Below are 27,136 nucleotides of genomic sequence, written 5' to 3' on the forward strand. Positions count from 1 at the left end.
CAGGGTGGGTGGCTTGTTCCAGGAACAACATCCCACTGTTTATTCCCTTCTGCCTTTCACTTGTTTTACTGTTAGTGCCTATTGCTGTGCATAGTACTAAACCCTTGTGGGGTCTGCCTGCCCTCCTGTGCAGTGCAGGGTGGACGCTTTCACTGTGCTTTGCAAGACTGGAGTGCTTTTCTAACATGCTTTAAATGGCTCTGTATCATCTCTCCAGATGTAGTAATTCTATCCAAGTGTCCCTGCGCAAAGGAAGTGTCTGTTCACTGTGCAGTTTCCTGAAGAGCAGAGAAGGGAACCCTGTTACACCCTATTACAGCTGTGGGGTGAAATTGCATTCTAACACAGGGGTCACATAGAATGGTTTGGGTTGGAAGGGACCTTAAAGGTCATTTAGTTCTAACCCCCTGCCACAGGCAGCAACACCTTCCACTAAACCAGGGTGCTCAAAGCCCCGTCCAACCTGGCACTGAACACTGCCAGGGATGGGGCAGGGGACCTACCCACCACTGTGCTGCTGCAGGCTTGCTCTCTGCTGCAGAGGTGCTCCCAAGGCAGGTGAAAGATGAGAAATCACAGGTTAGGCTTGATGCAACAAAATACAGAAAATTTGTTTCTAATATTGTACAGTGATGTTTTCCATGGAAAAAGGATTGGCACATGAACGTTATTGACACAATAGACTGTAAACAATCTCTAGGAAGAGGTACCAAATTACGCATTGGGAGGGGGTTGTTTTAGGACTTAAAATGTGCTTTCATTTTAAAAACTCGCCTATTGCCAATTATGCCACCTCATAAATGGCCGTAAAGACACTGCAGGATCCTGACATTTTGCTACAGTATAAATTGTGTGATCTTTTTATAATCACTGTGATACTCCTGGAACAGATGTTTCACTGACTTTTAAGAATCTACTTAGCTACAATTAAATAGTGACTTTTCATAAGTTTGGAGCCTAATGTAGTTTTTAGTTTCCTTTACCCACAAACCCCAAACCATACATTAAGAAAGCTCCACTTTTTAACTGCTTTATGTAGTTGGAGGATTTCCTTACCATGGGGTACTATTCTGCTTCCATGTTAATGACTTTTGAGAGGAAAAGCCAGACCTTTATCTATCATTTCCCCTACTAATTGTTTCTGACCACTTTATTTACAAAAGTTAGTTCTAGCCTAGGGCTGCAGTTCATGGGTTTGTTTCATGCAAAATGACTAATTGCTTTTCAGTTTAACTCTGGGTATTGTATGTGCTTTTTTTTTGTAGCAGCTCTTAGGGAATTATAACTTCATATTTAACTACAGTATCTCAAAATTAAATAACTGTTTGATCTCTACTGTCTTGTTTTGCTGAAGAGCCGCTGTAGTGTTGTTCCCACCCAAGCCCAGGGCAGCGCAGCAAGGAGCTGTTAGCTGTGTGGCCAAGATGCACCTCAGGGGCAGAGTCAAGCCCAGTGTTCCTAGACCTTTGCCTGGACTGGTTCAGGCAGGTGTGACACGAGGTAAAGCTTTGAGTAAGATTAAAAGCAGAACAGGATGAGTTTTCCTCTGTATGGCTGGTTCTCAGCATGTCCTTGATTAAAGGGTTGGGGGAAGAAAATGCTTTGAGGCAAGTGCTGTCTTGCAGGCCATGTGAGGCCCTCAGCTCTCCAAGCAGTGCTGTCCTCCCCCAGCATATACCAAGTCACAGCAGCTACCAGGGTGCACATCAGCAGGAGAGGGAGGCCCAGTCTCAGCACACACTGTACTTGAGCAGCCATAGGAATGGTGCACAGAGGGGGGAGTTCAGTGGCAGGAAGGTTTTTAACCCAAGCATGTAATTTGCACAAAGTGGAGTTAGAGTGGCTGCAGTGGCACACCCAGGGCAGCACCCGTGGTGGGCAGCTACAGTCACTGAGCCGGGTGTGCCTAAAGTGCACCTACTTCCTCACACCTTGCATTACCCAGCTTCCTTAACACCACTGTGCTTTCTTCACAACAGCTCCCTCCCCCCCTGCGCCCTCTGCCCCATGGTGAAGAGGTGACCCCTCTTCTGTACAGGTAGCAGGCCCAAAAGAACACTCCTGGAAAATGAACAGGGAGTCTGTAACAATTAATGTTACATTTGACCACTTTAGAAGTTGCTCCTAAATGTTACCTTCCTGGATGTGGGAACAGAGGTGTCAGTAATTACCATGTAAGACCATACAAGTAGTCTCTCTCCCCACCCCACTTCCCATCAGGACAGAAGGCAGGTGTTTTACTGTTGTACATCACAGTGAGACCAGTCAAGGCTTTCTGTGGCTGGACGACACACTTCTGAACTTACCATGTTCCCGAAGTAGCAAAGCACTTGTTTCTGTTAATGGTGTAATGAGTGTTCAGCCGATGCAGGGCAAGTGCTGCTCAAGGGGAGAACACCAGGTACCTAATGAGTGTCTGGCTGCTCTGCTGAGAAAATAAACACTTCCTGGATCAAGGGCTAAGCCCCACAGCCCTGACTGCATGGAACCCTTTGTCTTTAATAGCAAACAGTCTCAGCCAACAAAGCTCTAGCCAAGACACACTGAACTATGTCACTAAGCAGCTTAATAAGCTGCTTGAAGTGGCGTGTAGCATAGATCCTTGATGCTCAGAGCACTGTTGTGCAGTTTCTGCCCCAGAAAGAACAACAGACCTTGCCAGTTTTAAGGTCCCTGCCTGCTGGAGAACACCTACAGCTCATCTGTACTGAACCACTCCTCTTGCTTCAGCATCAATCACAGCACGGCACATTCGGGTCAGCCCGGCAGCCAGCCCGGAGGCAGCCGGTGCTAACAGACCACAGGAAGAAGTCGCACAGGCACGTTCTATACAAGCCATTTATTTGAAACGCCGACTATATGTAGGATAAAGTCAGTGTTGCATGCTTCTCAGCAACAGTAGAAAAATAGAACCAGTGAAAACCTTTTTACAACTGTAATGGTACTCAAAAGAGAAATGTATTGTTTTACAATGCATCACACAAGACTCGAATTCAAGTTTGGAGGTACCTAAATAAAAATACTATATTTTTTAAAAAACACTATGTACAATTGAAGCGTAAACAAGTTTTACAAAGTACTGGTTATGCAGGTTGTAGAAAAAACACTTGCATAGGACATGAAGTCAGTTTAAGAAAGTTTTCTGAGCCTTTAGCATTGAAGGCACTTGACTTTATACCAGTAACAACACAAGGACAAGAAACAAAACCGGAACGCTGCCGAAGGCTGGGCTGCCTTCTGGCAGTACAGGCAACTACAGAGACCCAACACAGCTTTACAATTTCCTCTGCTGCTGCTCCCTGCACTCTGCAGAGCTCAGCACCTCCTCTACTAGAAACAAGTAAATGTTAGAAGGAAGAATGGTGCCTCAAATAGCACGAGTATTCTTTCCAAATAAAAAACACCCAAACCCCAGCCCTCCTCCCCCAGACCCAAACCAAAGAAACCCCCAAGACAAACATTTGGGACATTCCAGGACCAAAACCCAAGGCTTACAGGTACAGGTGGCCACAGCCTTAACTTTCAGAGATGAAACTCCTAAGAACAGGAAAAATACAAGAAGAAACTGCCAGTCAACATAGCAGTTATTAATACACAGCTACAGTAACTCCATGGAACAACAAAACATTTAAAAGGAAGAATCTGTTTCACGAATTAAGGAAATGAGGAGGGGGTAAGGGAAAGGGGAATAAGAAGTTTTTGCGTGTTGCTCACTAAATGAAAGTCTGAGCTTGCTCTTTAATAGAACAAGAAGCACGAGTCTTCCTCATGCAAGAAAAATTAAATGTTCATACCTCTATCCTCAAGCCAAATTAGTCAGTAATCTGTTATTCCATCAAATTTACAGGAGGAAAAGATGTTAACTTCCAGCCTAACCAGAAAGTGCTTCATGTAAACAAGGAGCTTCTGCACCAAAGTTTCAGTACACAGAGAACAAGTAACAGCAGGTAGTACAGGTACATGTGTTCTGCAAGCGAGATGCAGTACAAACACTAGCTTCTAAATAATGCTTCCATGAAGAATGAAGATGGGCTCCCTCCCCTCCCTCTGCATGTCAAACTAAGCAGGGAATCCTATGCTGGAATACAAGAATACACTTCCAGTAATTGCACAAATCCTTCTTTTCCACTTTGAATCAGCTGCCATCTTCTTCCCAACTCAAAATACACAAGTGAAAACACAGATTGTCTACATGGCCTGACTGTGGCCTCAGAAGGACTTGTCTTTTATTTCACAACTACTTTTAAGCACCTTATTCTCCTTTTAATACTATCAGCTTCTGAGACATCAGAAGCCATTGGTATTCTAAAATGCAGACATGTCCCCCCCAGAGGCAATTCTTACCAGCTCATTCCAAAGCCAAAGCATTTCATGATTTCTCTCAAGCCACAACCTCAAAACTCAGTCTTCATCAGCCACATCCCCACAGATTTCAAGCTGAGAAGTTACCTCTGTAGATTTCAGCCCCACCTCTGCCCAGATACACAGTGCCACATCCAACTACAGCAGCTACAATAGTTTTCTCCAAGTACACCTACCAGTTTAGGTAAAAATAAACTACTCGGAATAGGAAGTTTGCTGAGGACAGCTATGACATTTTAGTAATTAAGATACCAACATACATCTGGCACAACTGCGGCGACTACAGGGTTTGTGTGTGATGGAAGTTAATGCTTCTAGTGCTGGCAAGGATGAGACCCAAGCGCCAGTCAGAGCTATGCAGTTGGACAGCACTGGGCTCAAATCTGCAGAAGAAACCCAGCGAACCTCATCCCCTCACCTGCAGCAGCAGTGTCCCCCCACAGACGCCTCCTGCAATTAACCACACTGCAGTCCCATGGATATACCACATGCTGGCAATGAGGCCAGGACCACCAGACGTCCTGACTTTGGGCAAACCAAACAGATTGAAAAGGCTGAGAAAGGGGGAAAAATCCAACCCAACCAGAACAGAAAAAGCTCATCTCCCCTCACCCGCCAGACACAGCACCTGTGTAGTTCAGCTATGTCCTCCTCAAACCACGCACACCTCTGTGGCTCATCTCAAAAGACACCTCTGCAAAGCTCTCAGAGAAGGCCTGCAGGTGCATCACCAGAGACATTAGGATCTATTGGGTCAAACCCCTATTCTAATTTTTCTAGAAGCTATTTGCTAGTGTGAAAATGCAGTATCCAATCTATTTCAATAACACTGTGATGTTGTTACCAGGCCCTGCACTTGAACAAAACGGGTTAGGTTAAGAATCCACCATCAACTACAACCAAAACCACAGCTGCAATGAGACTTCTGTTTAACTGCAGGAAACAACCTAACCTTGAAGTAGTCTGTAGGTCAAACCTAGGTTAAAGTTTTCTACTACAGGGAAGATTTTCATTATAGAAACTGCATTTAAAAGAAAACCCTAACAGGCCATTACCACTAATCGCTACACTGCAGTGGCACCAGATCCCTATCCTACATGCAATGAACCTGTGGTAAAACTGCACAGTAAGTATCAAGGATGCACTTAATTACAACCGTTACACCCAGAGCATTGCTCAACCCCAACCTATGGCAGGGAGCCAGCCCAGATCACTCTCATTCCCTCTTCATACCATGTTAAGAGATGAACCTCATTTCTGTGCTTCAAAAAATCAAAGTCAGGAAATGGGAGTGTAATTTAAGAGCGCTAAAGCTTTGCATGTTTCATTATGCTAGAGCACTTGCTCTTCACTTTGATTTTGTTCACAGAACAGCTATAATTAAGAAGTCAGCAACACTTCAGATCAGGTAAGAACACTGAACCACATCGCTAAGAGTGAAGCCCTTTGTTAATCACAGGCAGGAGGAAGCAAGGCAACAAGCAGCTACCTTGGTACCTCTGTGGGAAAGGGAACCCTCTCACTTGGAGGGTCACTGCTTAGGCAACAGCAAAGGCGCTGTGCCTCATCTTCCTGACACTCGAGTTAGCATGAATCCTCCGCTCCGGTCTTCACTTACCCCCATGTATGAGTAGCTGGAAGAACAAGTTATTACTATCGCTTTTTACAGTACTTCTGGATTCATTTCTGCATGGGCAAATGAACAATTCAGGTCTAATAAGTGCTTCTGGGTGATCATGGAGTTCCCCATGGTCACAACTGAACCAGAAATCAAATGGAATCAGGCTGTCAGAACCCAGTTAATTTCACTGGAATTTGGACTCCTAAATAATCCCTAGACTCTTAAAAACCCAAAAGTAACTCTTGAAATGGGCTTGCTGTATGAGGGTAAGGGGAATAAGGGTAAGACTCAGAACTTTTCAAACAAAACCTTAGACTAGGTTCTTGCCATAGTGGTAAAAATCAAGAAGAACAAACAAATGAAGGATTCTAACTGAAAATGGAGTATTCTGATGTGCTGTTCTTTGGAATTCCTATAATTAAAAAATAAACACGTTGTTACTATCTCATAAGAAAATACATTTTATCATGTGCAACCCAATGCACATTGGGAATTGGCAGGTGAGAAGGAAAATGTAAAAGTATGAAAATACAGTCCTTTAAATGTGACAATAAAGTTTAACATATTAGTACAAAACCAATACACTAAAATAGATGTACAGGTGCAAAAGGCTACCAGGTTGTACAAAAAAGGTACCAGCTCTTTTTTTTTTCTTCCCTAAAAGGCTTAAATTTGCTCAAAAAAAAAGAGATTCCCACAAAATGAAACCAGAAGCAGCATTAAACCCAAACAGATAACATGCCGTCTCTAATAAATCAACGGTATGTACAAAAGAAGTGAGTGAAGCTGAATTTATCTGCTGGCGTGAATGAACTTGTCTGACAGAAGTCAGGCCAGAAGTTGCAAAGAATGGGATGTTTACAACTCTTAGGCACAGAGAAATAATGGAGGTTGCTTTCACAGGGCAGACTTTTTATACAGGAAGTCTGGTTTGCTTGGAGACCTCCTTCCTCGGCTTACTGCATCTTCCCTCTCCAGATCTGTGTTCCTCTGTGCTCCATGTTCCAATGGCTCATCGTCTGCCAGTCTCCTGCTGTGTCTCTCTTCTTGCCCTTCGGAGGCATATGTGGAGAGCGGAGGTCTGCTGGAGGTTAGCCCATAGGTTAGGTCGGTTTCCATCTTTGTTCTTCCCCTGATGTGAACTGGGCCGTTACCAGCACTTTCCTGGGTAGCCAACGCCAAGTCCAGTCGCTGGGGAGGCTGCTCTAAGACATCGAGGTGTATTGGCTCATTCTTTTGTCTATGCTGATGCCCATCCTGGGAGACCACGTATTCCCTCCGAGAATCCTCTTGCTTTTTAGGAGATATCTGGGAGGGTAGGTAGGCTGATTTTAAGCCACTTGGTGATGCCTTATTGTGGCTGTACAAATCTGGGCCAAAATATATGCCTTGTGAAGGCGAAGGACTGTGCCTGTTGGGTGCTGGAGTAGATGGTCTGCATGCAGCATTAGAGAAGTCATAGAAGTCAGGATATTCCTGCTGATTTTCTCGGGCATCTATTTTTTGCTCTATTGCATGTTTCTTCCGAGCGGTGGGCATGTGTCTGTTCTGAATACATGAAATGTGCTGGGGTGGACCGGGCCCCACCTCTGTAACCGTTTGGCTTATCTCCGTGTCAACTGTGAGCTCTGGTAATCTTCTGTCTTTTAGAGACATTGCTGACACACCCATTGCAATATCTGGCATCAGTTCATTTAGCAAGGGCTGAGTACACTGGAAAAGAGAAGAAATTGGTTCATGGAAAAATAGCAAAAGCTAAACATAAACTGTATTTAGGACTGTTTCCGCAATTCAGAATGGCATTTTCCTAATCTACCTTTGCCTAGCCCAACCTCAGCCAGCAAGCTTCCTGCACTGTTTAAAGAACAGATGTATCCTCTAGCCTTCACCTTCCTGCTAGCTTAAGGCACCTTCTTTCCTTCCTGAAGCTGTTGCGCCACAATAGCAGTTTGTGTGGCAAATATGCAGGAAACGACATCATACTGTCAAACTCTCAAGAGGTAAACCCTGCTTTAACCCACTTGCCATTATCAACCTAAACAAGGTACTCTGTGTAGAACTTCACACATGGTTTGCTACAGTAGAGTTCTAGTGCAGGAAAGCCATGAAACACGTCATCAGTATAGATGCAACCCTCCTGCCTGCATTTCCTATTTTAAGATAAGTTAACTGCAGGTACATATGTGTGTGTGTGTGTGTGTGTGTGTGTGTGTATGACAGCCTTGGGGCATGGGGCTGCTCAGGGCATCAGTTCAGTGCTGACTAGATCCACACAGCCCCTGGAAGCTGTGGCAGGGCATTCTGCTCACCTACACCTGGAAGCAGCCCTGCAGCAAGACAAGCATACTGCAGTCTTCCCAGTTAACAGAAGAGTTAAAGTTCCCACTTGCATTTATCATTTCTGATGACAGTAAGTTTAGGAATCATTGATTACCAGTACCTCAGAACACAAAACAAAGTATCACCCATGTTAAGACTATGCTTCTCTTTGCATTTTTATAGAAACGTTCTATCAGAAACATTTCCATCGTGAAAGAGATCGCTACACAGGTTTCCTTAGTGAAATCAGTATCAAGAGACACACACTACAAACCCCACCCTTGAACAAACAACATCAAACAATTCTCATTTGAAGTTAAATATTTTTATCCTAAAATATAAAAGGTGTGCAATATGTTTAGGACAATTGCTAAAGAGAAAAAAAAATTAATTAGAAGATCACTGTTCTCATTAATTACTCCAGCTCAAATCTGCACCTAAGAAGAACACAATTGACACAACTATGCACTGAAACTGTGTTTTCACTGCAGAAATAAATTTAACAATGCTTTATTTAGCTTTCAGGTACTTCCCAAAGCTACGTCTTTGTCCAGTATGTTGTAGCTCATTTTCATTACATCACAGCAGCTATGATGACTGTCTTTAAATGCTGTAACAAAGCCCTTTGTATTTGCAATTATCAGCTTCTGCTTGCCTATGCATTTTAAAACCTTTCTCAGCCAAGGCCTTCACATCCTCCACAGGGTCCCTTTCCACACATCTGTTTGCTTCAAGACTACCCACCTTGAACAGACAAAGCTTCATCACTATTTCCACTTGTGAACCAGAGCACCCAGTGCACTACTGAAGCAGACTTACACTTGGTTTAAACATAAAGCAACCCATACTATTTCAGATTATCCACACATCTCACTTGGCCCTCCAAAATGCTCCTGCCCCTGGAACATTCACTCTCCCAGGGATCAGGGCATGCTTTGGGATACAGAATGCTGGCAACCAGTTGGGTAGAAAATTCTTTTCCTAACCAATGAAGATGCTCTTTTATTTCACAAAGCCTAGTTACCTTATCATAAGAATCCTCTCCAGCTCCTCTCTGTATACTGCTTTGACTGGCCAGAGATAGGGAGAAGTCATAATACTTACTACTTGCTTCTCAGCTGCCATCACTGCCGCGGCTGCAGCCACTGTCTGCCTCCCCAGACCTGTACTGTTTGTGCAATCCGGAGGCGCAGCTTTCACGCTGGGCAAGTAGACGGGTGGCACAGCCTTGGGGGCAGCTCGGGAGTGGAACAGTGAGTGGTTACACGGGTAGGAAAAGGAACGGGAGGGATGTTGACTTGGCACCCTTTGTTTCCAGCCCACTTTGAACTGGTTATGAATAGGAGTTGCTGGTGGGTGGTATGGAGGTGGAGGAGGGGGCAATGGTGGATGGAAGGCCACAAAAGAGTCCAATTCTGTAAACATGGTTTCTGCAGTAGGAGTGCTGTTAACACGGCACCGTCCAGACTGTCTCATCGTCAGAAGCGGGCTTTCGTCCCCAAATCGCTCATCAGGAAAGAATTTGTGAGGATTCTGCAATGGAAAACAACCCAGCATGTAACAAAAGGTAGGAATTCACCTAAAAAATCTCTTAAACTAACATGCATTAGAACTAGGAACCTGCTAGTACTGGAGCAGGCTAGTTATGCCACCCAAAACCTCACCAGCACTTGAGGTGGTTACAGCTATCATAGAATATAGGTATTATTTGTTCTTAAAAAACAAGACAAGCAGCATCAGATTCACCTTGTGAATAAGATGACCAACAAATGCATTTGCTTTAACAGCAGCATACAAACAGAAGTGGGATTTCAATCTCCCAGTCCTGACACGTACTATGCAGATCTACCGTATTAGTTAAGACTTTTTCTCTTCAAGAGTAAATCATAACCTAGACTTCTAGTTACAGTTATCTAGATATCTGCCTCCTCAGCAGATTTTTGTCCCCAAAGTCTGTGACAGTAACAGCACTCTGAATGGCAACAGCTCTTGCAAATGTGTATGTTGCACTTACACATTTATAAAATCACACACATCAAATGCAATGGTCTCGCTGTAATTTGCACCTGGACAGTTCTACAGTTATGCAGGCATTTCAAGGCATTCCCGCACCTGCATGTGCACACACAAAATAGCTCTTTTATTACAGATTACACATTCAAGTCAATTCCTAAGCAAAACAGGATCAGAGCATTTGTGGTTTGGAACTGGCTGCCCAGGGAAGTGGTGGAATCACTGTCGTTGGAAGTGTTCAAAAAACGTGTAGATGAGGTGACATGGTTTAGTGGTGGACTTGGCAGTCCTGAGGTAAAGGTTGGACTTGATAATCTTAAAGATCTTTTCCAACCTGGGTGATGCTATAATTCTGCATGGTCTTACACAGCCATGCTCATACCTGCAGAAGCTCAGCAGCAGCATCAGAGAGCCCAAACTCCCGCAGCACACGGATCTGAATCTCGTAGCTGACTGTGGCGCCTTCGCCGCAGTTCAGAGCATATGCCCGCTGCACCTGCTCTGTGTGGCGCAGCTCCTGTAGCCGTCTGATCATCTCCTTCACAGTGAGAAGACTGGGAACTGCAGGAGGACAGAGAACAGAATGGGGTAAGAGAGGTTACTTTTTGAACTGAGACACAGGAAGTTTGATGGCAAGGGTCAGATTTAATTCTGAAGGAAAAACCTACCATGTTGACTTGGCCCTGTTTGTTTCTTAAGCAGCATTCTGTCAAGAACAGTTTGACTGACACATTTTCCCTGGAGCATCACTAAGCCACACAGGATAACACACATATCACACAAATGGTAAAGACATAAACCATTTTCCCAGCTTCTGCTAGAATGAGCCACAAATACAGCCTTCTGTGCAAACCCCTCACGATGGAGGAATGTCATGGTTTGAGATGGGGGCAGGATATCTGAAATAACAACTGAATGTTCCCTCATGAATTCTACAGGCCAAGAACTCACTAATTTTTTTTTGGCATACACTTCATACTTCTCATGGAATTCTGTAATCATGAGACCATAATACCAGTATGCAACTACAGACAGAGCATTCGAAAAAAGTTATACAAACTGTAAGCCAACATAAATCTGTTAAAATTATGCTGTTTAATGCAGCCATACTGAAATAATCTTAAAAAACCTTTCCAAAAGGAAATTATGTATAATTTGGGGTATTTATCCTGCTACAAAACTTTCTCATGCCACTCCTTGCTGCTGGTTGATGATGAATGATACTTCTCTGTGGTCTTTCTGTCCTCAGGCAAATGTGTATATCGTAATAGAAGATGAATCCAGACCTCTGAAAACAGCAGTGCTGGTATTTGATCCTCTATCAGCTTTACAAGCGTTATATATTACCATGGCCAGATGTCCATAATGAAAACTCATAAAAATCAAATGGATCAAACAGTAACATCAGTGTGAAAAGGCATCTGCAATATAGAGAAGAAAAAACCCCAACACCATGCAACTACTCCTGCTCCCAATTTCACAAAGTTTACATTGGTACATGAAAGATAACTGTAAGTACTGCAAAATATCCCCCCTGCCCTCCCAACTGAGTTCCTGTATCGGGGCAGGGGGTGGGCAGAAATCAATTCTATGCAGTTTTCAAGGCTTGGAAGTCAGTGCTGCACACCACCCTCCACACACTTCCATTGCTACACCAGCATTTTTTAGAACAGTCAGATGTTTAGCTACAATCAGCATTTTGCTAACATTGAGAAAAGATGATTTCAGAGAAGTTTAAAGCAGTTCTCCAAAATAGCAGGCATAAAAATCAGCCAAGCTTTTAATTAAAAAGTGCTGTCTTCTCAAACACAAGTTAGTTTCCGATTGTTTTTACTATTATTCACTTGAAACACACAGAAGAGAGATGATATATATGGAAAATACGATTCTGCCAAGTCAGTTGCAGGATTTCTAATTCCAAATGGAACTGGAACATACCTGAAGAAACCCAGTTCCCTGCAGAACACAGCCTCAGAGCAGAGGAGAATTTAGCAGACACTGAACTCTCGTTACAGTAGTTTTGCAAGAGCAGCACTAAGGTATGCTGCCATCAGCATTTATGCCAATACAGTCCCTGGGCAGTGGGTACCAGGAAGATGTGACAGATGGAGAATACCCAAGATGCAAAGACCCCCCCTGCCCTAAGAGCCCAGCCTAAGGGGCAAGGAGATGGTGTTCCCTAGCTCTCCCTCCAGCAGTTCCTGTGCCCCATCTATGTTTTGGGATAGATTCTTGTGCAAGTTACAGGTCTGGCACATGCCTGAATCTCCTCAGATTATCTGGCTCCATCTATGCTTCTTGCAGAAGACACTAGCAAATCTTTTGCTTAATCACAGAATTAAGCAAAGAGGCAGCTACCAAGACACAATACCTGCACTACAAGTACCGGCCAGGCTCAGAGCTCACACCCATGCTCAAACCCAAGGGGTGGCAGTAATTCCTACATGTTAAGTTGTTCAGAATCCAGCTGTAGGCAAGTTTTGGATTGGTCAAGATGCCTCGTATTTGCGAACAAAACCAGATTTTTTCAAAACAAGAACTTCTGCAAAACATGGGAGACCTTTGAGAACCTCTTGCCTTTCTCAACTTCTTTGGAAGCTAAGATCACGCGAAGTGTTATCAAAGTCACATCCTAGGATGAAACACTTCACACTCAATTAATGGTGAGTATATTCATGCTTTTCTGTAGAGGGGAGAAAGTCTGAGCACTGTAACATACTGTTGAGATGCTACAGCTCTAAGTTTCTAAACAATTAGTACTTTTATCAAATACAGAAGTTTCCAGAAGCTCGATTCAGGCTTTATGAAGTCCCTCCCAAATCACAATTCACAAGTAGATCAAAACATTTCTATGAACCTTCATAGAAAACTCACTGCAGTATTTAACAGGGTTTCAAATCTCCTTAATACCTCAAATTACATTCTTTTGCACCAATTTAAACCTATTATTTTTACCCTGGCTCTAGCATCTGTAAAAACACTTTTCATGCAGTTGACTGAAGGGAAACATAATAGATATACAAAGAGCTATACAGAGATATAAAATGAGGACTGGGGCAAGGTGGAGGGAGGACAATGACTCATCTTGGTGCCAAATCATCTTTATTGCTTTTCTACAGACCCACAAACTGATCTGTATCATAGAATCATAGTATCTACTGAAATGTGATGCTTTGATCTAAAAGTGGTTTCTGCAAGTTTAACAAAAGGCCGTATAAACTCATGGATTAAAAACGCATTTAAAACTGTAACTACAGAAACACCGCCCATCACAGGACATTTCTGAGCTGCAAGTGGTTGAAGAGCACACAGAATTTTACAGAGAATTATTTTGTATGCTTTTTCTGCTACACTTTCCTTATGCACTCACTTCTGGCAACTGCTGGAATAAGGATACAAGAACAATACCTTAATCTGATCCAGAGTGGCCATTTAAAAGGCTAAACAATACTCCATCCAAGACCAAATTACTTCACATGCCTTGTGGCACACTCGGTTTTGTATTTTAGTGTAACAGTTGTTCTTTAAGGAACTGTATAATGTTGACTTCCCTCCCAAACATCCACTGACCCTCTCAACTTGCCATCAGCTGCAAGTTTTGCCAGTGTATTCTCTATGCACACTGAGTATTAATGGAATGGGGGAAAGAGGAGAAGAGCTAGATGCTTTGGGAATCCCACCCAGTACATTATTCCAGTCTGCCACCAAAAGACCAAATGCACAAATGATAAAATATATTACAGTAGTTTTATGACTTTATTTCCCTGGCTTGTCTATGGGGAATGTCACACCAAGTATTCTGAAGTCAAGAGAGGCTGTGTTTACTTCCAGCTATAAAAACTCTTGTTGCACAGGGAACGAAGCCAGTTTGACTTCAAAGCTAAAATGTATTTGGTAAACTCAAAAAGAAAAAATCTGTTTTGAGTGCCTACTTCCAGTATTTTTCTGCCAAACTGAGTTAAGGTGACTGCCCTACAAGTTATGTTCCCCTGTTTTTTATTAAAAAAAAGAAAAATCAGTCTTTTACCATTTTCCAGCCTTTTGGATCCTACCCATTTTGGATGACCAATTGTAGAAAACTGAGAAACACCCTGAGAACAGAGTGCCAGGCTCCATCAAGTGTTCTACACAAAGTTTAACCAGTGCAAGGTTTTTCAGATTGCTCAGATGGAGCAGGTTAAGATACTACCCCCTCCAGTAGCTTGTTTTCTAACCACTTATTATGCCATCCGAAAACAGTTCATGACTTCAAAGCAGACCAAAGCAAAAGGCATTATTACTGGGTGGGAAACAGCCCCAGTGGTACAGTAATACTCTCTGAGGAGATCATAACATTCAATAATTCACATTCACTCTCCCTGGTCCCAAGACCCATCCACTCACAGCAATCAGCATTGCAAGTGATCTAGCAGCCTTACCTGGGATCTCGTTAGCTATCACTGAAGGAGGACTGGACTGGTTAGTGCTAACTTGCTGGTGGGTAATCATATGACAGCACTGCGGCACTGCGTTGTTCACCATGTAAAGGGTGTCGGGCACATTGGACATTCGGACCATCCGCAAACGAACAAGATCTGTTTGTTCCACCATCATCTCATCCAGAACCGACTGCAACGACAGCCATCAGAGCCCTCATGAAGGCGCAGCCCACATGGACCCACCAGGACCTGCTGCAAACGCAGTTGCGACGCCACAAGTCTAGCAATGGCTAAGCTGTAACTTTTCCAGGTCCCAAACAGTATTTGGCTTCTCCAAAGTATTTCTATTCCATTTTCCAGTCATGATCAGAGTTGATTTCCAGAACTAAGAGCAGGCAGGTGAATGAAGCTTGGGAAGGTTATTTTGAACCTGTCTGATTAGAGGTAACCTCCTTGAGGCCAGACCCTCTGGATTCTCTCAATTACTGCCTACGGGTCTCAACCCTCTGTGCCACTGAGTAGAGGCATGAGTCTGAGAATGAGATGTGTTTCCCTGAGACATCTTAAAGAACAGAAAGGTATTTACCATACCCTTTTGATAGTCTCATTTAATGTTAAACGGATTTATTACAAAATATGGGAGGCTAACAGAGGAAGAAAACAAATCAGAAATCACTTATCTGCAATTCCTGCATTTCACAGTAATGAAACTATGACTAGGAATATGGCTACCAGGTAATAAGAGTTCTCCCTCTAAAGTTAAACAGCTAATGATGCTTTTAAAAAAATTAAAACAAGCATAAACACAAAACTAATAGAAACAAACAGGATTCCTGATGGGGGGGAGGGGAATTTAGAATGCACTTTTTACTTGAAAATAACTACTAAAGCACTCCCATACCATATACCTGAAAGCTGAAAGAGTCAAACCTTTTATCACATGTCCTTTAACACATTTTTATTAGTTTTAACAATCCAAAATATGAAGATCAAGTTTGAACTGGCTAGTCTTCCTCTGCTGCTTTACTGCCACCTGGTGCCCAGTAACCTCTCTGTCCAAAATGCAAAGTAGTTTGATTTCTCTTCTCCCCTCCCCTCAAAAACGATATTGACAACAACTCGAGCCCTTATAAACATTTTCTTTCTTGGGCACAGGCCAAAAGCTCTGTATTCACCAGAGTAATGGTCAGAGTCTGTAGGCGATGTGGATGTGCACAGCTCCACCTAATCCTCCTGCTCGGCAGTTACATGCACTTGACTTAAGTCAGAGCTGCCCAAAGTGGTGGTATGAGTGACTTACAAGGCTCCCATTCAATGTCAAACAGAATACAGCATGTTTCTGCCCCACACAGAGGCATCTGCACCCTGTCATCAAACGTCACCATCAGTGATGCTATGAGATCTTCAGTTTGACAGTCCTCATGCAAGATATTAAATAGGGAAACTACTGCCTGAGCAGGACAAAAAGGACTTCAGTCAAATTGGACACAAGATACTTATTCCATTTTGTGGAGGATCTAAAGAATTTTGGATGTGTTCTGATTCAAACAAGATGATGAAACATCAGTCCTCTGCCAAGTGGAATACAAGTTCTCCACCCAGCTCTGGTGGGAGCTGGGGAGCCTGAAAGACTTGGCATCAAGGCTGCTGACTAGCTGCAAACTGGGACTCTCAGGCTCTCACCTTGCCATCCGCCTGCCAGGAGGGCTGCCGAGGAGCTGGGCCGGCAAACTGGCTGGAAACCAGGGAGGTTTCCCTCAGAACGCTGCTTTGTTTCCGGTGGAATTTCATCAAGATCTGTCTCACAAACATTTCATTTTTGACAAAAAAAACTTTTGTTGAAATTTTTTCTGACCAGTTCTAGAGACTTGAGCCTGATGATCAATCTTGTAAGTCTTGTTAAATTGAAAACGTTAGTATTTTATGGCAGTACATGCAAAGAGAGACAAAACATACCAAAATCCTTCCCTGCTTACAGAACCCCAACAACTCTGATTTAACAATAGTCAAGTGCTCTTAATGATTATTACCTTCGCCTCCTCCACATATGGTGAGAACAGTCTTGGCCGCACATATATTCCAGCATTTTTTTGCCGCAGCCAGGCATTTGATTTTCCACCTTCTGATGTTGGTAGCATGTCTGAAGGAGGAGTACTAATCAGGCCTCTCTTCATCTTCAAGAATCAAGAAAGAGTTTTATGGTTTTTTTTTTTAATATAAAAGGGTTAAAACTTGCAAGAAATGCATTTCTTATGCTGACTTCTTACACTTTAATTTTCTTCAGCCTTCTGACAGATTTAAAGAACAGAAAATTTAACCAGAAGAGTTATACATGTATTACTCAGAGATAACATTTTATGAGCTAATCCCTGAAAGAACCCCTGAACATTGTAGAATCTGAACTACAAAGAACCCAGAGACAGTATTTGTATGAGACTACTGACTTACTGCATCACTCAGTACTTCACTATTCATGGGTAAGATGTGCTCAATGCGGACAAAAGGTAAAAGCGGAGACAGGATCTCTCTCAGCTCCTCAATGTCAAGATCTCGCCTCTTCACACCTCTTTTGTTCACACTGTGAGCAGTACCACTGAGTAAATTCGGTTCTGTGGGAAGGAACAAGACATGCTACGTTTGCATCAAAAGTTTAGATAGGATGGCAGGAGTTATGTGGCTTACAAGAAGTTAATTCTAATTTTAAATCAACAGTGCTTATCAGAGATGTTCTACAAAACTATTTCATGTCTTAAAATCTGTTATGAAGTACCCAGAGATAGGTTCAGCTTACAGAAGCATGGGTCATTTGCACAGCTGTCAGTTTCAAAGTGTAAACCAGGAAGAAAAAACAAAAATAGTGTTTTGGGGTAAATGTTTCTAAAGCTCTACCAAGAGCTATGCTATGAAAACATGTGCACTTCCCCCAAGGGACCCTCTCCTGCAGCTCCTCTCCCTTTCCCCGGCAGTTTTCAGAGACTTATTTTCTACAAATTAAGGCCTGAAGTGTCCACTGGGATAAATTATTCTAGCCTCCTTGTGTAACCCACCTTAGCAATAACTGTGGCAAGCCCATTCAAATTGCTCTCACTGTCACAGGACACCTATTTGTAACAAGAAGGGGTATCTTTCTCTTGGAAGATGACAGCTGACGACACATTCAGGTCATTCTCCCTCCCCAGCTAAGTACCTTCATCTCTATTTTAGGTATTGTGCCCAACCTGAATTCAACTAGCTTCACTCTTTGAGGAAACCTGTCAAACATACCCATCCTCCCTTCAGTACACACAGCTCAGGTGTTGGCCACAGCCCATTACAATTTCTAATGCTTTCTGGTATTTGACTGACACCACCACGTATTCAGAGCTGCAAAATCAGGACTGTTGCAGAGGAATTTACATCAAATTACTAGACTGTATTTGGCCCCAATCTGACAGAACTTGATGTAGTTCTTATTTCTGCCTTTGCTTATCATGTTATCTGATGACCCCAAAAAAGAGAAATGAGCTGCTTACTGAACAGCACAGGCCAAGAAGAAGCGCAATTACTCCAAATGAGCAGCTTCTCCTCAGGCCCAGGTCCATTACTGTTTAACTGGCTCCATCTCAATATGCCTGAAGACAAACACTTGGAAAACCTTTTTTTAAAGGTTAATACTTAGGTCACTAAAAGCACACATTTTAACATGTCATCCATGACAAGTTGTATTGCAAGCAGTTAACAGTATCTGATTGAGACTCTGGGGTGAGGATGAACTACAAACTACTTGCATTTGTAATTTGGGAATATATATTTTGGGAAATACATATTTAACCTACTTCCCACATCCAACATGTGAGACTGCCCTTGAAGTTACCACTGCAGCGATAATACGCATCTGAGGGAACAAAAATACATTTATGTCTACTTCAGGAAAAACAGTGATGCCACTTACTGACTTGTTTCTCACGATCACAGATTTCTGTGGGAGAAATGTACTAAAACTGAAGTGAAAGGGTGACACAGTAAACAAAGAGTAAGACTACTGTGAGAAGCCTGCAGGAGCACAGAAAAGTAAAAGATACTGCAGGTAGGGTTTTTTTTTAGTTGATGAATTAATGACAAGAAAAATAATTCTGAGATAACAGAAACCAACCAGACTTAAAAGTCTGAGCTTGAAAGGACCTCTAGAAGTCTGGTCTGGCCACAGTCACCACCCTGTCCCCATACCGGGTAGAAGAAGTTGGCCATGACTGCATCCAGTTGGATTTTTGAACACCTCCAAGGATGGAGATCCCATAACTACTCTGGGAAGCCTGTTCGGGTGTCTGACCATCTTCAGTTTCTTGTGCTTAAACAGAATTTCCTGTACTTCAGTCAATGCCTCACTGCCTCTCATCCTGTCCTGGCTAACAAGAGAAGAGTGTGGTTCTATTTTCTTTGCTTTCTGTCATTAGATATTTGTAGACTTTGCAGAGATGCCCCCAGTCCTTTTCTTCTTGAAGGTAAACAATCCCAGCTCCCTCAGAATGCCTGCCTTCTCATTATTTAGAGAACAAAAGCTTTTAAAAAAATAAGTACATTTGTTTAGTTTGGACTGTATTATGAACCAAGTACATGAAGGAAATGTCCTTAAGTTACAGATTACCCACTAAAAGAACTTCCATATATTTTGGTTTATGTAGTTTAGTACTGTGGTTTAAAGGATCCTTACCTCGATCTGCTATTCTCTTCATCAACTGGTGCTCTCCCCATTTAATCAGATATTTAAGAATATCTTGTTCACTTGCCTAGTAGAAAGAGAAAGTCAGCAATCTATGCATGCTTAGTTTAATGTCACATGCACACACAAAAAGTATTTGTACTTTATGATCTGCTATACCACTTCCTTCACATATTTTAAGGTAACACTACTGGCATAACACCACCATGATTTCTAGATTCATGTCACTGAATCCCTAGGAATGGGGGATGAGGAGGTTTCTACAGAAGTAAAAAAAAAAGTTGTCTAGCATGAAAACTTACAGGTATTAAACTTCAACAATTTAAGTTAATTAAAAGGGGCAGTTCTAAAACTGGTGTTTGGATCTCTTGTGTAATATTACAAGTTCAGTGTCTGTACAGCCTGGGAAGCAACAAAAATAATCAAGCCAAATAAATTATAGCTAGGTGAAGAGAAAGACTTTCAGTAATACAGAGAAAACAAACTTGCTTTGTACACACCTATACACGTGTTACCCACTCAACAGTTTTAGAGGAAAAAATCATGTACCAAAAAATTTAGATTTATCTATGTAATTTCTTAATGACTAGGGTAGGAAATTGAATCATAGTACACATGCTCATGGGTAGGAAATTTAATCATAGTACACATGCTTATGGAAGATCAACAGTACTGTTTCCAGTACTGTTCCTGTAATTCCTGAAGTGTTTAACTTAAAACACCCCAACACTTTCAGTAAGCTCTAACATTTGAAACGTAAATAATTAAAAAAAAAAAAAAGGCAAGACTGGGACAGATACAATTAAAAAAAAAAAATCCAGTCATCTTTAAGCTGTAAAAGATTGGTCATCATTATAAAGATCTCCCCTGAAGAGAAACCTTCCTCTCCCTAAAACCACACAACCACAGAAGGAAAGTTATAACAAAAGGAAAGAAATTCTACAATATTCATCAGGAAACGTATTTTTATGTCTCCCCCCAAAAATAAATAAAGTCTTTTGAATGATTATTAGTTTATTAGCTCCCACTGCTTCCAACTAGGATGGATGTTGTTAAACCAAAATTACCACCACAACTCTGTAAAACACTTCAACATTCAAAGCAAATGTTAGGTTCAGAAATGCTTTAAAATAATTTGCAGCCATTTCTAAGCTATTATTAGGCTTCTAAGCAACAGCACATACCACAACCAGTGGTATGTACCAGTTTTGTACCACAAGAACAAAACTCTCCTTCATCACTACTTCAATTTCATTTTCTACATATGACAAAAGCAATGCTTAGTGTGAAGGCAAACCCACTCTTGCCTACTATTTAAAATGAGCTACTCCCAAGTGCTTCTAGTAATGGTATAATATAACCTGCTTCAAGCAGGACCACCTTTATTCTGCTCTGCAGGTTACCTGTAAATAGTCAGACTGGATAGCTGTGAGCAGGTGGTCCTTGCTTAGTTCATAGAAGACATCTGAAGTCATGACCTGGGTAAACTCCTCACAGAGGAAATGTAGCGCTTGGCGATGTACCCACTTGGAACCGTACGGCTGAGAGCTCCACTTCAGAATGGCAATTAAGGTGTCTAGTGAGATGCTCTCTGCAATAATATCTTCACAGCCTAGGGAACAGAAGGAAAAATCAATGGTGTTGATACAGAAGCACTTTGATCCCAAAGGAATAATACAAATGGCTAAATCGGCAATAGAAAGGCTTACAAGACTCCCAGTGAGAGTAAAAACAGAAGTGCTCCACAGAGCAAGGTTGCAAACAGAGTTATATTCTGACTAAAAGTATAATAATTTTATTATGGTTTAGGACTCCAACTATACAGTCATTTACCTCTTAAAGGCACATGAAACATCATGTCTGCTGGTGTGCTTGGATGAACTGGAAAGCTAGTTCAGCCCTACTAGAACTTCCTTTGTTTAATACATATTATCTTACTGTTTTATACATTTTAAAGTTGCAGATTTGAATTTGAGTCACTGCTGTTTGCAGCATATTCACCAAAGCCCATAAACTGTAACAGAGGTGGGATTTTCATCTGTATCGTTTTGCACATGGACCCTCCTGGGACAGAGCATTCAGAGGAGCAGAAACAAAAGCTGTGACACACTGTTGGTACTCAGCTACTCAGCACAGGATGAGGGGAAAAAAACATTTTCTGACTCCCTGAGAAGCAGGAAGCAGCAGTTGGTTGCCCTAGGCCACCACCTTGGCCTCCATATCAAGCAAAGCACAGAAAGTGCCAGGACAGGGAGCCCTTCCTCTGACAGGGAAGCAGAAAGTGAAGCATCCAAGAGGAACATATTCTGACTGGTGGCCAGTCTGCTACAGCTCCTTTGTACCCACTGCTGCATTAGGATTTACTCTTTCCAAAACACATGCTTTCCGAAGAAGAGAGGGGATATTTAAGTCTCTTGAAGTCAGATGGAACAGATTTGGAAGAAATGAGGGGAGACATACTGTGGGAGGGCTGAGAACATGGGTAATTGAGGGTACTGAGTAAAGACAGTCAGTACCGCAATGCTGGTAGCTTGAACTCTCCAATAGCACTCTGCTGATTTCATTTGTACATCTGGGTTACATATACACAGAACACTACTTCTATTTGCATTATAAAGACAGCAATTTATAAGAAAGAAGTCCTATTCTAGAATTATACATTCCAGTCTCAGTCCACTACAGCCACAAAATTACAGCTGTGCTTATGCCCATGAGAGGTCCCTGGACAGTTCAGAGTGGCGTGCTCAGAGCAGTATGCTTGCACTGCAGTTATTTTACTTCTTATACATCATTATTTTCCTCTCAGTTTCAAGAATATTTAAAAACTAAGCTTTGACAGTTGTTTAGAGAACTGTATCTCATTACTGAGCTCTTGGACTGAACTGAGGAAGAAAGCAGTTAGCACAGTAATTTTAACGGTCGTCAAGACAAAGATCAAACATGCTCTCCTGATGCTACAGATTTCTGAACTGCATGGTTGCATACATGTCAGACACCAGCAGCAGTTAGTAGCCTGACTCACCTGAGAAAAGGAAGACCATATGTCAACATAGCCACTGAAAGAAGGGCTAGCAAAAGCAAACACATTTCCAAAAAATGCAGCAATATTATACTATTAATCCCAAGTTAGACCCTCCCTTTGCTTTTGACAAGGGGGTAAGCATTGGGTCGTGCTTCAGTGCACTAACTACTTTGTTCTTTACCATTACTGAAGTGATATGGCACTTCTCAAAGCTACCCATTACCATTAGGTTACTTCATATTATTACTACTATAAGGAAGAACAGATGCCTTACTATAGCTATTGACCTCTAACCTGCACAGTGAGGACTAGTCTAAAGCAAGGACTGAAGCAAAGATTGGTTAGAGGCACCTGGAACATCACCCTCATTACCACTGGTACAGACAAGAGCAGAGGTACAGAGGAAGAGAACTGCTCTGAAATAAACCCCCAAATAAACCTACCTTTAAAAAGAAAATACCTCAGCATATGTCAGAAATACGAATAAGTAAAATCTAAACCCTTCCACTTCAAGATCAATTTTTACTTACAGTTTTCCTTACACAGTTAATGGCTGACACTGTATTTAGCTTTGTTGTGCAATCACCCCTTATCTTCCCTTTGGGACTCAAAAAGGGAAAAAGTTAAGTTAGCAGCAAGCCTGGCATGGCAAATGAAAGCTAACCATGACTTCTAACCAGTACGCTTAGAAGAGGAGCCTGCATCCATGAATAAGAAGCAGAGTTGTTTGAAACAATTCTTTAGGATCACATGTTGTGTTGCATTAAGTCTTCCCCTGCTAAATCCTAACACAAGTTTTTTTTGCATGCGCTTTTACTGCTTGCATGCAAGCTGACTTCAGCAGACGATTACATCCCCGGAAGACTGAAGATCACACATAAGGACTGCTCTATTTCAAAGGCAGTACGTAAAACCACTCACTGAAATCAGTCACAAGGAAGCTCAAACTGTGAGAGCAAAGAGATTTATCTCAAAGTGAATGCCATTCCTGGTATTTCATCTGACATTTACTCTTGAAACAGTATTTATCCCCTGCGAAGACAGAAAACTACATTTCTGTGAGAAATACAGTTCCAAAGATGTAAGCAAACTGATGTACAGGAACAGAGCATCAGCTCCCAATTCTTCTATCAAGTCCAGTTACTGCACACCTACCAAAAAAATATGCTGTCATCAGGTGAAAAGCTCATTCAAGATGCCTAGCAACTAAACAATCCTTTTCCCAAGTAATTTAGACAATGGGTCAGAACTGCACAATTGTTAAAAGTATTTCTTTCAATGTAAGCATGAGGTAGTAATTAAAGTGTTTTCTGAACGTCTAAATAAACTGGGGCAAGCCAAGTCCAGCTGTCAGAGAAATCTAGTTTCTTTTTCTCTTTGGCAGATTTTTTTTTTCCTTTAACAATCACCCACTTGGCATCCCGCCCCCCAACAAACAGTCATCCAATAGCCACAATATTGTTCTTCACAGTGATATGGCTCATTTTTCTCTTCTGAGTACTATTTTAGAATATTCAGGGAATAGCAGCCTTTCCAAGATCCATTTGTAGTGTCCCAAAGTGCTCCACCACAAGCTTCTGTGACCACTAGTTAGTATCCTTCACATATTCAACTCAGTCTAAAGACATTAAAGATGACTATTGCATTTTGGACATTAGGCTGTTCCATGTTCTCCTACTGTGGGATACCAATAGAACTGTCCTGTCTACAAACAAGCAAGTCCTTTCTGCTTCCCCAGTTCTCTCTCAAAAGCCCTTCTAAACAGAAATAACTTGGGCTCATATTTAGCATGCTAGTGAGTAGCTTGGGATCTTATCAAGACAGCTGACAGACCCACTAAAGACAAATTAAGTGCCTCCAACAGTTAGCAAAAGTTAACTGTTGGAGGCAGTTAACACCCATCTCACCCATGCATGAGCACCCTTGCTGCTCTAACCAAACTTCTGACTGAAAGAGGAAGTAAAAAACGAAGACATTTGTTTAGCCTCTTTCCCACATCTTACCGACCCAAAGTTGCAATGTGTCCTGTACTTTAGAAGGAAGCCCACACTCACTGGCTATGGGAGCATGCATGGAAGTTAACCCCCTTGATTAACAGCAGTATTAAACCAGATTGTCATATTCTTGCACTCCACATCTCCTGCTCTTCTGTCACATTGGTGCTGAACTAATTTCTGTCAATCCTGCTTCCAGCAATGTTATCTTCCAAATAGCACAAACCCTGGTGCCAGCACAGAGAACAGGAACAAGTGGACTAATGTAGGAGGCAGGGCAGAAGTACCGCTTTTGACAGCCGAACAACCTATAAGGTTCAACTGAAATACAACTTGAGACATGGCAAAAGGAATTCAGGTTCTCCACAGCAGTAGGCAAAAGTCACAAAACTAGCAAGAGCTAGTCAGAAGACTCATGTAGTTAAGCATATCTTTTTAACTGGTTATCATTTAAGCTGCAACTGCAACAACCTCTACTTTCCTGTAACTGTATTGTGAACAAGGGGTCTTGAAATTCAACATCCATCTTTTGCATGCAGGCTGACTTTCCCAGTTTAACATTATTGCCTCCTGGCAGCACCATATTCTGTGTCTTAAAGGAACCCTGCTACAGAGTTTTTGCAGGTTTTTTTTTTAAGCATTTTAGCTTTTTGAAGCCTTAATGCTTTTCTTTTCCATACCCTCACCAAATTGTATATATACAAGAACATCTTTGAAAGGAGATTACATCAGTAGTTAAGTATGTCAAGCCTGTAATTTTGCAAATTTGTGCATTATTGACCACATTTTAGAACTCTGAAGCACATAAGTTTTGGCTACATGAAGATGCAACAAAACAACAAAAATTAATTTACTTTTCTGCTCCTGCCACGTGCAAAATGCATAAGTTTAGGAAGCCTGAAATCCGCTCCTACATCTTTGGCTTCTTGCAGCCATCAGCTGATAACAGCATTCCTGAAGCAGCACTTTCAGCAGCAGGCAGTAAGCTGATCCAGCTTAAACAGAAAACAGTCGTGGGTCAGAAACAAAAAGCTGCCAACTTAACCATAATAAACCAGAGGGAAGAACTTAACATGGGAACAATGAAGGGCTGAGGGAAGAAGAACTGATATTTGGAGGGAACAGGCCAGCCATCACTGTTCAGATTTAATCTGTACATTAAACTTGTTCAGATTTAAGTTCCTAGAACACAGGTGACTGAAGGAAAAATCTGGAAATGGTGACCAGATCTGTTTCTCTGCAAACTGTGATATTACAAACTGATTTTATATGCCCAGTTGTACAACTTGGTCAAATTCTTTGTCCTTGTATATAGCCTTGGAATGCAATTGCTCTAAGGAAGATCCTTTCCACTTCCTAGTTTCTCTAGTCATAAACTTCACCATATAAACCCTAAGCAATAATATCAGGATTGGGTACAAGTGAATCATTGTAAGGAGATAATAGGTCAGATTTATGTTAATATTTACTTAATCATACCCAATTTACTTTAAAGTTGTAAGTGCCAGACTAATTCCTTTGAGCCTTCCCCTACTACACTGATAAATGACTGACATATTTGCTCTAATTGTCCCACAATAAATTTGTGTGTATTTAATACTGCTACTGTGGGCTTTCTGGCATTTCAGTATTTCAGTCCTGCTGAGATCAAGGGTACTTTTGATGTCAGGCGCTATCTACCTCTAGATCAAAGGCAGCACTACTGAATACGGCTTCAAAATAAAGTTTTAGTTCTTAGTCTTGTCACAAGTCAAGTCAACATCTAAAAATAAAAGGAAATCAGGAAGTTTGAAATTAAGGTTTTTTTGTTGTCAATTTTACTTTAGAAAACTTCTCATCCGGCAGAAAAGATTCCCAAGCAAAACTATTTCAGTCCTAGTATCCAAAAACCTGTAACAGAAAAAAAACACACTGGGAGAAACAGAAAAACACAGGGAGACTACTCATAACAGTAAACGACAGAGCCAAGATGCTGAAGAGGATTCACATACTTATAATAGCTATCTAATAAAATTAAGATACCTGAAGTCAAAATTCTCTCCAATAGTGCCACATCCACCGCCAAGACTCGAAGGAGGGATTACTTTAACAGCACATGACAAACAGGGCCAGAAACTGATCTGGTTTAACAACTGCTACAGAAGAGGAAGGGCTAAGTGATTTTTAAACCTGATCTTGGTGAGTCAATGTGTTAAAACAATCACAGTACAGCTGACAGAGGGAAGCAAGTTAGTATGAAGACATAAAAGCAGGAGCAGAGTGCAGAAACAAGAAGGCAGGGCAAAGAAATATTCCACTAAAATGTGCCTGAACCTCCTGGGGAGGGCTCTAATCCTCACAGCCTCTGTAAAAGCAGTGAAGAGCTTCACTTCACAGGTACAAATGGCTTTCACTATTACCAGCTGTACAGATGAGATAAGCTTGCTGATTAGTTCATTTATTCAAATTAGTTCATTCAAATATCCAATTAATTTTATCTTGGAAGAAAAGTGACAACTATCAGCTGAAACAAGCTGAAGGAAGAGCAAATTCTAAATAGTCTTGCTTTGCTTGGACAGTGACTTCAACATGGGGAAACTATCTATTAAAATACGTCAGAAAAGGAGTATCACTGTGTTATAAACAGGAAGATTTCCATGGAAAAAAGTCAAAGCTGAATCATCTGCTGAAATTTAAGAAAAATTACAA

At 41.8% G+C, this 27,136-nt stretch overlaps 1 protein-coding gene across 5 annotated transcripts in view; it reads right to left on the reverse strand.

Annotated features, from left to right (window-relative positions):
- Positions 1 to 6,702: 6,702 nt before the first annotated feature.
- The window catches only part of BTBD7 (BTB domain containing 7), a 56,777-nt gene continuing 36,343 nt past the window's right edge, over positions 6,703 to 27,136 (reverse strand). For 2 of the 5 annotated variants that reach the window (XM_057413446.1, XM_057413447.1), the window contains exons 4-12: positions 20,836 to 21,044; positions 19,424 to 19,499; positions 17,182 to 17,342; positions 16,764 to 16,907; positions 16,417 to 16,530; positions 14,734 to 14,923; positions 10,698 to 10,876; positions 9,407 to 9,835; positions 6,703 to 7,696 (exon numbers count right to left, since the gene is read on the reverse strand). In XM_057413446.1, coding sequence (XP_057269429.1) covers positions 6,881 to 7,696; positions 9,407 to 9,835; positions 10,698 to 10,876; positions 14,734 to 14,923; positions 16,417 to 16,530; positions 16,764 to 16,907; positions 17,182 to 17,342; positions 19,424 to 19,499; positions 20,836 to 21,044 — 2,318 coding nt within the window. In that variant the 3' untranslated portion in view covers positions 6,703 to 6,880. Of the gene's footprint in view, positions 7,697 to 9,406; positions 9,836 to 10,697; positions 10,877 to 14,733; positions 14,924 to 16,416; positions 16,535 to 16,763; positions 16,908 to 17,181; positions 17,343 to 19,423; positions 19,500 to 20,835; positions 21,045 to 27,136 lie in introns of those variants that run through there. The other 3 variants (XM_057413449.1, XM_057413450.1, XM_057413451.1) reach the window with 3 other exon arrangements.

Source organism: Pezoporus wallicus, unplaced genomic scaffold, assembly GCF_028554395.1.
Source record: "Pezoporus wallicus isolate ANWC-B61680 ecotype Strahan unplaced genomic scaffold, APGP_CSIRO_Pwel_v1 contig_3017, whole genome shotgun sequence".
Lineage (NCBI taxonomy): Eukaryota > Metazoa > Chordata > Aves > Psittaciformes > Psittacidae > Pezoporus > Pezoporus wallicus.